General features: G+C 51.3%; 1 protein-coding gene across 1 annotated transcript; it reads right to left on the reverse strand.

Annotated features, from left to right (window-relative positions):
• Window positions 1-1,242: 1,242 nt before the first annotated feature.
• Window positions 1,243-10,103, reverse strand: AHNAK (AHNAK nucleoprotein). The gene is made up of 4 exons (XM_010572815.1): window positions 10,021-10,103; window positions 9,742-9,895; window positions 9,295-9,482; window positions 1,243-9,211 (listed from the first exon to the last, which is right to left on the reverse strand). Exons 2-4 carry the CDS (start codon window positions 9,893-9,895, stop codon window positions 1,334-1,336), a joined length of 8,220 nt encoding a protein of 2,739 aa, XP_010571117.1. The 5' UTR covers window positions 10,021-10,103; the 3' UTR covers window positions 1,243-1,333.
• Window positions 10,104-10,520: the final 417 nt, after the last annotated feature.

The raw sequence follows: 10,520 nt of genomic DNA on the forward strand, positions 1-10,520 counted from the left end.
CTGTACCCTCCGTTTCCTACCCTGTTGAACCGGCAAAGCCGATTTAAGGGTCAAGAGATTTCTTGGGGAGGAGGGGAAATTAAAAAAAAAAAAACACGCTTAAATGTAATTTTTAGGGGGATAAAAATATCAAAATGGGGCCGGGGTGGGCGCAGGACATGAGCCCACCCAACGGCCGCTCTTCACCCCCCAACCCCAAATCTGAGCAGGGGGACACGGGCAGTTGCAGAGGCTCTCAGGCCAATTTGAGGGTAAATGACCTCAAATTTAACATTAAATAACTCTTAAACCCCTAAAACGGTGCAGCCGAGTAACGCAACAGCAACGGTTCTGCTGAATCACGGTTAATAAACTTTTTATTTGCATTTTACAAGATCATTCTTCTTACATTCTCAGTTAATTTGCCATTAAAGTGCTGAAAGGGGTTTTGCTTTTTTTTTTTTTTTTGGTTTGCTGGTTGGTTTTTTTTTTTTGAAACACAAGATATACTCGTTAACAAAAATTATACCAAACGCCGGAAAAGCGGCCATTGCGAGGTTTCAGGCCGCAACTGAAACAAATTTTTTTTTTCTTTTCTCTTATAATACAAATAATGTAACAAATGCGTAGAGGCAACAAAGAACACATCAATAAAAATAAAAAAAATAAAATAAAATCAAGCTCGGTCACTTAGTGGCAATACGCAAAACCTTTCGAGACATTTCCTGCACAAACGGGCCGGCTACTTGCTCGTTAACCGTCCTTTCCCTCCCGCCGCACACCGCCGGAGGTTATTTGATATCATGCTCTTACGCAACCAAACCACGGGAAACACTCGGATTATTTTTTCCAACCCCGTAGCAGGAGTTCAATGGACGCGTCTCAGTTACAGCTGCGTTTTACAGGGTGGTGGTTTGTTGCTTTAGTTGTTTTTTTTTTTTTAATAGATCTATTTGTCTGACAGAAGTTTCAGCCCCGCAAATAAAAGCCAAAAAAAGACTGTTAAGATGGAGGGGGAAAAAAAAATAAACCAAACCTCGTTTCCACGAACCAAACACTGAAAATATTCAGTAAAATGGGGAAAAAAAAAAAAAATATCAAAAATAGCTTGCTAGTAAACTTAAGCTCTCAGCATTTCATGCACAAGCTGCCGTCTCAAGCGCGGAGAAGCTTCCACGTGGCTGGACCCAACCGTGGACCCACCGCTACCCGCCCCCCCTCGGCGCCCACCGCGACGCTTCCCACCGGACCCCGCTGGCTTGCTTGCTGAGATTGAAAGTAGCCCAAGCTACAAAATGTATATACAAACCCGAGAAGGGCTACCTATATACACAGGCACCTATGTACAGCCGCCCTACTCTTTCTTCTTGGCCACCGTCAGCTCCACCCCAGGCATGCGGAAGCCGCCCTTTGTCCCGCTGTCATTGCTGGAGGAGGAAGACAAGCGGGATTTTTTGGATGCTAGCGATACCCCGCTGCCCTGCACCTTCCCCAGCTCCTCGTCGCTTCCTGTCACCTCATAAGAACCTTTAGTTTTTGAGCCGATCCCCCCAAACGTCCCGAATTTCATTTTGCCCTGTTTCCCTTTGTCAGCACCTGAGCCGATGTCCAGCTCCAGGGTTCCTGTGGGCGTCGAGTGGGAAGAGCGCTCATCGCTGAAGGACGACGACCGGTGACGCGTCTTCTTGCTTTTAAAGAGGGAGAACTTCCCTTTCGCCGATGGACCCTCTCCCCCATCGAGCTCGCCTTCCACGGACCCCAAGCTGACCTTGGAACTCTTCAGGTCACCTTTCGATCCCGAAACAGACCCGGAAACCTCCGGGGAGCCCAGTGCGCCGCTGCTTTTTCCCTTCTGCTTGGAAAAATTGAACTTGGGCATTTTGATTTTGGATTTCTTTAGTCTGACATCCGCGTCCTCCAACTCAAGCTCTGCGGCACCAGCCTGGAGGTTGGCATCCGCCCCGGGGAACTCGACATCGACCCCCATCTCTCTGCCCTTCACCTCAGGGTCTGAAAACACGAATTTAGGCATTCGCAGCTTGGGGAATGATACTTTTCCCAGGCTGCTTTCTGGGCTACCTTGCAGGACACTCGTGGTGACGCTGGGACCTCCGATTCCTACCTTTGGGCCAGTAATGTGAAGAGCTCCCCCGCCGGCACTCACAGCTGGTGCTGCTGCCTCTCCAGAAATGGTGGCACCACCTTTGATCTTCGGCCCTTTTACGTTGACGTTAAAACCTGACCCGGAAACTTTCAGCCCAGACGCGTCCAAGGCAGGAGCGTCGAGGTGGACACCTGCTCCAGGCTCCTTAATGTCAACACAAGGTGCTTCTATGCTGACTTTTGGACCTTTGATTTCACCGGCAACATCTACACCGCCCCGTAGGTTTGGTCCTTTCAGCTTCAGGTCAACGTCCGGCAAGGAAACACTAGGTGACTGCATTTGAAATTTCGGCCCTTTCAGTTCCACGTCAGGTCCTTCCAACCCAACACCAGCCCCTGAACCCTTCAGGCCTCCTTTCACTTGGGGACCTTCAAGACTGACGCCTACATCAGCTCCATCCACACCAGGACTGGAAATGCCAAACTGGGGGAGTTTGAGGGACGGGAGCTTGATCGTGCCACCCAGAATTTCAAAGCCGACATCAGATGCATCCACTGCTGCTTTGGGGGATTTAACGCCAGCAGAAGCGTCAAGATCTCCTTTCAACTTTGGTCCTCTCAGGTTTACATCCAAATCCGGGGCAGAAACGTCCACTGAGGGCCCTTTGATATCAAGGCCCGGGATGCCGAGACTGAGATTTGCATCCGGGGCTTTTGCATCCACCTCCATTTGTGGGACGGAGCAGTCAATGCCTCCTTTCACACTCAGGTCAGGTGCCCCCAGAGCAGGGGATTTAAACTTTGGCAGCTTCAGCTTTCCTCCCAAGCCTCCAATGTCAACACCTGGGGCATCCAAGCTGACATTCGGCCCTTCCACAGAACTCGAAACATCCAGATCTCCCTTTATTTTTGGTCCTTTCAAGTTTCCATCAAAATCGGGTCCAGAGATTTGGGGCCCTTTGAACTTTACATCAACACCTCGGAGGTTCACATCAGCTGAAGGGAGGCTCACACTTCCTTCCACGGCTGGGACCGAGAGATCCAAGTTTGCATCTGGCATTTCCAGACCGACACCCATTTTCCCCCCCTTGGGCAATTTCAGCTTTCCTTCAGGACCTTCCAGTTCTGTTCCAGGCACGCTGACTTCACCTTTTACTTTTGGTCCTTTCACATTTAAGTCAACATCTGGCACTGGGATCGAGGGAATGGCAATGTCAATGGCGGGTCCTTTCAGGTCGCCCTCAATTTTCAAGTCCCCTACGCCCACCTGCCCACTGGGAAATTTGAACTTTGGTTTCTTCAGGGTCATGTCAGAAGCTTCAACATCCACATTGAGACTTGGGCCTTTCACGTCACCTTTGGCAGTTGGCACAGAGACTTCTAGATCAGGCACTTTAAGTTCCCCCTCTATTTTTGGGACTGCCACAGAAGCATCCCCTCTGAATCTGTGCGATTTAAGATCAAATTCAACATCTGGGAAGGAGATTTTCCCAAACATGGGTTTCTTCCCTTTGGGGGACTTCACCGTCACATCACCTTTTATCGTCACGTCCGGACCAGCTACATTCATATCCAGATCAGGAGATTTCAAATTCGCATCAAGCTCTCCACCAGCCACATTCACATCGAACCCACCTTTCTTTCCTTTAACTTTAGGGCCACTCATATGAAGTTTTGGCATTTTGAACTTGCTCTTCTTACCCTTTCCAGCAACATTGACATCAGGCGACTCCACATTCAGCTCCGCCTCAGGTAAATCCACTTCTGCCCCTGGGGCCTTGATTTCTGCCTTCGGGCCTTTCATCCCAAACCCAAACTTTGACTTCTTAAACTTGGGAAATTTGACATTTGCCTCTGGGCCTTCAATATTCAAGTCAGGACATTCGACGTCAACTTCAGGGCTTTTGACTCCAAATTCTGGGCCTTTGATATCTACTTCAGGACCTTTCAGGTTACCTTCTATCTTTGGGGCTGAAATGTCAAAGCCTCCCTTCATTTTGTGGCCTTTCAAATTCAAGTCTATCTCAGGCATTGAGATTTTAGGAACATTCATGTGCATTTCTGGCATCTTCAGTTTAGGACCTTTCAGTTTGCCCTCTGGACCTTCGATGCTCACATCTGGGACACTGATATCTACCTTGGGGCCTGAAAGATCGACCTCTGTCTTTGGCAGGTTCACATCCACGTCAGGACCTTCTCCTTTAAAGCCAAACTTGGGCAGCTTCATTTTAGGCAGCTTCATTTTTCCCTCCAGACCATCAACATCAACCTCTGGGCCCTCGATATCTACTTTGGGGCCCTTAATATCAACTTCAGGACCCTTCAGACCTCCCTCGAGCTTTGGGCCCTGAAGGTCAGCATCGCCTTTCAGCCTCAGTCCCTTTAGGTTCAAGTCGATGTCTGGCATGGAGATCTGGGGGGTCTTGACGTGCATTTCTGGCATCTTGATCCTGGGCCCTTTCAGTTTGCCATCCGGTCCTTCGATGTTCACATCAGGTGCCTGAATGTCCAACTTGGGGCCTTTAATGTCAACATCTGGACACTGCAAATCGCCTTCCAGCTTCGGTGCCGAGACATCCACGTCTCCCTTCAGCTTGGGGCCTTTCAGATTAAAGTCAACATCAGGCATAGAGAACTTGGGCGCCTTGATGTGCATTTCTGGCATCTTGAATTTGGGGCCTTTGAGTTTCCCTTCCGGCCCTTCAATGGTCACATCGGGAGCCTCAATGTCTATTTGGGGGGCTTTCACATCAATTTGGGGGGCTTTCAAATCACCTTCAAGCCTGGGTCCAGAAATATCTACATCTCCTTTCAGCTGAGGCCCCTTGATGTTGAAGTCGACATCAGGGATGGAGACCTTGGGAGCCTTAATGTGCATTTCAGGCATCGTAAATTTGGGACCTTTGACTTTTCCATCCACATTCAGATCAGGAGACTCTACATTTATGCTGGGGCCTGAAATGTCAATGTCTCCCTTTGGGAGGTTCACATCCACATCCACTCCCTCCCCTTTAAAGCCAGGCATGGAAAACTTGGGCATTTTGAATTTAGGCAGCTTGAATTTACCCTCGGGGCTGTCAATATCAACATCAGGGGCACCTACGTCTAATTTAGGAGCGCCGATATTGACCTCTGGACCTTTCAGTTCACATTCAGCACCCGATACAGACATGTCTACATCTCCTTTAACTTTGGGACCCTTCAGGTTCAGATCGAAATCTGGCATGGAGATTTTGGGAGCCTTGATGTGCATCTCTGGCATCTTGAACTTGGGGCCCTTCAGCTTCCCTTCAGGGCCTTTGATGTCAATATCAGGGGCCTCAATCTCAACCTTAGCGCCTTCCAGATCAGGTGCAGGAACCTCCACATCCCCCTTCAGCTTGGGGCCTTTCAGGTTCAAGTCAATGTCAGGCATGGAGATCTTGGGTGTCTTGATGTGCATCTCGGGCATCTTGAACTTGGGGCCCTTCAGTTTTCCCTCTGGCCCTTCAATGTCCACCTCCGGACCTTCAATGTCCACCTTTGGACCAGAAACATCCAGGCTTCCTGTCGGCAGGTTCACGTCCACCTCTGGGCCCTCTGCTTTGAAGCCAGGCATCCCAAACTTGGGCATTTTGAACTTGGGCATTTTGAATTTTCCTTCCGGGCCGTGAATGTCCACGTCGGGTGCCTCAATGTCGACTTTGGGGCCCTTGATGTCCACCTCGGGACCCTTCAGGTCACCCTCAAGCTTGGGAGCTGAGACTTCAATATCCCCTTTCACGCTGGGCCCTTTCAGATTGAAGTCAACGTCGGGCATGGAGATCTTGGGTGCTTTGATGTGCATCTCGGGCATCTTGAATTTGGGACCTTTCAGTTTTCCTTCAGGGCACTCCAAATCAATATTGGGTGCCTCAACATCTAGTTTTGGCCCCTTAATGTCTAGTTCTGGCCCTTTCAAATCACCTTCTATCTTAGGAGCTGCAATGTCCATTTCTCCTTTCACTTTAGGTCCCTTTAGGTTCAAATCTACATCTGGCATGGATATTTTAGGTGTTTTGATATTCAGCTTTGGCATCCTGAACTTGGGGCCTTTCCATTTTCCTTCTGGTCCTCCAACATCCAGCTCTGGCCCTTCAATATCTGCCTCTGGCCCAGAAATATCTATCTCTCCTTTTGGCAGGTTGACGTCTATATCGGCTCCCTCAAACTTTGGGCCAGACACATTAAAATGAGGCAATTTCATTTTGGGCATTTTCAGGTTGCCTTCTGGACACTCCAGGTTGACATCTGGGACCTCAACATCTATTTTCGGTCCCTTGATACTAACACCAGATTCTTTCAAGTCACCTTCTATCTTTGGAAGAGAAACATCCATCTCTCCTTTCATTTTATGTCCCTTTAAGTTCAAATCTACATCCGGCATGGATATTTTAGGTGCCTTGATATTAAGCTTAGGCATCTTAAATTTGGGGCCTTTTATTTTCCCTTCTGGACATTCCAAGTCTACCTCAGGCATATCGACATCCACTTTGGGACCTTCCACATCTATTTGGGGGCCCTTCAGATCTACAGAGGTCTTTGGACCAGAAATATCTGCATCTCCTTTCAGTTTGGGGGCCTTCAAACTGAGATCTACATCTGGCATGGACAGTTTTGGCGTCTGAATGTTTAGTTCAGGCATTTTAAATTTGAGACCTTTTCCTTTTCCTTCTGGCCCTTCAATGTCCACACTTGGCACATCAATGTCTACCCTGGGACCAGAAATGTCCACCTCACCCTTTGGAAGCGTCACGTCAAGGTCGGGGCCCTCTCCCTTCAGACCGGGCACCCCAAACTTGGGCATTTTCAGTTTAGGCATCTTCAGTTTGCCCTCCGGACCGTGAATGTCCACGTCTGGCACTTCAATGTCAACCTTGGGGCCTTTGAGCTCCAGTTCAGGACCCTTCAAATCGGCTCCTACTGTGGGAATGGAAACATCCACATCACCCTTCAGCTTGGGGCCTTTCAGGTTCAGATCTACATCTGGCACAGAGACCTTTGGAGCTGTGATGTGCATCTCGGGCATCTTCACCTTGGGGCCTTGCAGTTTTCCTTCCGGCCCTTTGATGTCCATGGTTGGCATGTCAATGTCTACCCTGGGACCAGAAATGTCCACCTCACCCTTTGGAAGCGTCACGTCAAGGTCAGGGCCCTCTCCCTTCAGACCGGGCACCCCAAACTTGGGCATTTTCAGCTTAGGCATCTTCAGTTTGCCCTCCGGACCGTGGACGTCCACGTCTGGCGCTTCAGTGTCAACCTTGGGGCCTTTGATGTCAAGCCCAGGTGCTTTCAGCTCCCCTTCCAGTTTTGGGGCAGAAACGTCCAGGTCTCCTTTCACCCTGGGACCTTTCAGGTTCAAGTCGATGTCAGGCATGGATATCTGGGGGGTCTTGACATGTACCTCTGGCATCGTAACTTTGGGGCCTTTGACCTCTACATCAGGCATGTCCATTCCCACTTTGGGGCCTTTAATGTCAAGCTGAGGTCCTTTCAGGTTGCCACCCATCTTTGGGATAGAAACATCCACTTCTCCCTTGAGCTTAGGTCCCTTCACATTAATGTCCATACCTGGGGCAGATATACTGGGCCCTTTCAGATAACCTTCTGGACTTTCAAATTCAACATCAGGAGCCTTTACGTCCATCTTGAGACCCTTAGAGCCAACTCCTCTGACATCCCCTTCCACTCTGGGGACCGCGACACCCATATCTCCCTTCACCTGAGGGCCTTTCAGGTTCAGGTTTACATCCGACAGGGAGATTTGGGGCGTTTCAACCTTCTTGAACTGGGGGCCTTTCCATTCTCCTTTGATGGCCACATCGGGAATGCTGACGTTGACCTTGGATGCTGCTGGTCCCACCTCACCCTTTGGGAGCACCATTTCCATGACGGGACCTTCCCCTCGCGAGTCCAAGGCAGTAAATTTTGGGACGGTCATGTGCGGGATTTTGAGTTTTCCCTTGCCACTGTGAACATCTGCATCAGAAGCTGGGAGCTCTACACTGGGTCCTTTGATAGCCACGCCGGGGACCTCCAGTCCTGGCGAGGGAACCTTCACAGCACCCTTCAACCCCATGTCCACCTGCGGCTTTGAGAATTTAACTGAAGGAGCTGAAACTTCAGGTCCTGTGATGTGGACAGATGAGGAGGCAACGTCCACGCAGGGAGCCTGCAGCTTTGGCATGGGCACGTCGGTGCCCACCTGCGGGGCTTGAGCTTCGATGCCAGATCCTGCGGTCTGGAACCCAAATCTGGGCATTTTCAAAACGGGAATCTTGATTTTCCCCACATCAACAGCTGGATGTTCCATCGCTGGTAAAGAAACGTCAGCTCCAGGGGCTTTGATATCTCCCTGAAGACAAGGGGCAGAAGCATCGGCGTGTGACAGCATCCCCCCCCGCAGCTCCCCTTGGACATCCATGCCAGAAACGTGTCCTTTGCCATCCAACCTGGGACCCTTGATGTGAAAACCTGCGTCCAGGTTTCCCATCTGTCCATTGGCTTCGATTCTGGGCGAGCTGCCCTGGGGGCCCAGGAACGCCGTGCCGGAAACGTTACGTCCTGGCATCTCCACTGTAACAGATTTTCCAGTTTCCCCAGCAGGAACTTGGCTCCCCGGCAGTGTAGGGTCCATCTGAGTCCTCAGGTGAACGCCCATCATTTGCGTTCCCGACACGGTTATCCCGGGCTTCCCAAACTGAGCCTCGCCGAGGTGGACATCCAGCTTCTGGGCAGATGATTCAACCGTTGGTCCAGGAGGTGCCCCTCTGATGTCCATGCTCCAGTCTGTGGCTTGGGTGCTTCTCCCAGGCAGATCCCCCGGTGCCATTTTGATCACGGTTTTCCCAGGCTCCGTTTCCACGTCGGTCTTCATCACGTGGGTGATCTCCTGGGTCGGGATCCGGATTTTAAAGTCTGGGCCGACGACGTCAACATCTTTTGCTCCGTCATGCCTCGTGACATCGACGGTGTATGCCGTCACTTTTCTGGTGACCGTAATGGTCCTGCTCTGCGTTCCACCACACTCCGCTTCCACCGCCTCCTCCGACTTCAGCCGGGGTTTGATTTTCGTTGTGTAAATCCTCCTGTACTCCTCGTCATCTCCACTCTGGAAACACAGAGACCTTCATTAGCACCAGGATGCTTCCTGCCCCCCGCCCCCCCCGCCATCCCTCCTTCCCTGTCACTCACCAGAACGACTTCTGGGCTGCTGGCCGCAAACACGTCGTGTGACCATGACTGTCCCGGCAGCGGTGACTTGTCCCCTTTCCGTTGCAAGCGCAAGCCCACCGTGTGGTGGCCCATGCTGTTGAGCAGCTGCGTGACTTCCCCGGATTGCAGGTTGTCAAAATAGACCGTGGCGCTCACGATCTGATCCCCTGGGGGGGGTACGGGAGGGGGGGGTGAGCAGAGGGGCGAGAGGTGAGATATTTCAGAAGGGAGAGGCAGGGAGGAGACTCCCCCATCCCCGCTGCAAGCAAGATGGGGAGCAACGACGCTTGAGCATTAGGGTTATTGCCCAAGAGGAAGAAGAAGGAAGCAATCGAGGCATCGCCAAGATGGTAAAAACAGACACAAAGAACCCATTTTTCCCCCCAAAAGGCCTTCCCCACAACAACCTCCGCGCCAAGGTCCCACCTTCCTTCACGACGCCCATCTTGGCAGCCGGGGAGTTTTGCTGCACTCGCTTGACGAAGACCCCGTCATCCGTCTGGTCGATGGTGATGCCGTGGGAGCCGCTGCCCTGCCAGTTGGGGAGCAGGATCTCCCGGGTCTCCTCCTCCTTCTCCATCTGAGGAAGCAAAAAAAAAAAAAAAAGGCAGAGGGTGAGAAGGGAAGCACAACGGAGGAGATGGACGTGGGTTTTGAGCACGGGATGTTGAGGAAGAAGAGCTAAACCAGCTCCACCCCACTGACCTTGCTGGGATGCTGGTCCTGGCCGGATCCGCCCCAGGAATCCCTCTGTCTTCACTTGTGGACCTTGCAGCAGCTTTCGTTTCACCTTCCCAGCCTGGTGGGGACATCAGAGAGGTCCGTGTGAAACTCACTCTGGCTTTCCTCCCACTCCCTCTTTCTTCCGCCTTCGACGCTCAGACGGGACGGGAGCCAAAGCGCGTCCCAGCCGCCCACGCCACGACTCTGCCCGAGGCCATACTGCGAGATGGGCGTCTTTGGTCAACAGGACAACAAGCGAGAAGCTGCCCAAGAGCTAAACGTCACGGCGGCCGAGGGTGGCACATGGCCGCCACGTCTCGTTGGCCCAACCGAAGGTTGTTACCGAGACGCCTTGGACCAACACGGTCCTTGGAGAAGCTCTTCTCATGCTCGAGTAATAGATGTTTCTGCCGTTATATGGAAACTAAAGAAATTCAAGTGTGGAATGGTTGGGAAGTACAAAAGCAACAGTCACTTTGCAA

The sequence above is a fragment of the Haliaeetus leucocephalus genome, unplaced genomic scaffold (assembly GCF_000737465.1).
Source record: "Haliaeetus leucocephalus isolate CR32 unplaced genomic scaffold, Haliaeetus_leucocephalus-4.0 Scaffold352, whole genome shotgun sequence".
Classification (NCBI taxonomy): Eukaryota; Metazoa; Chordata; class Aves; order Accipitriformes; family Accipitridae; genus Haliaeetus; species Haliaeetus leucocephalus.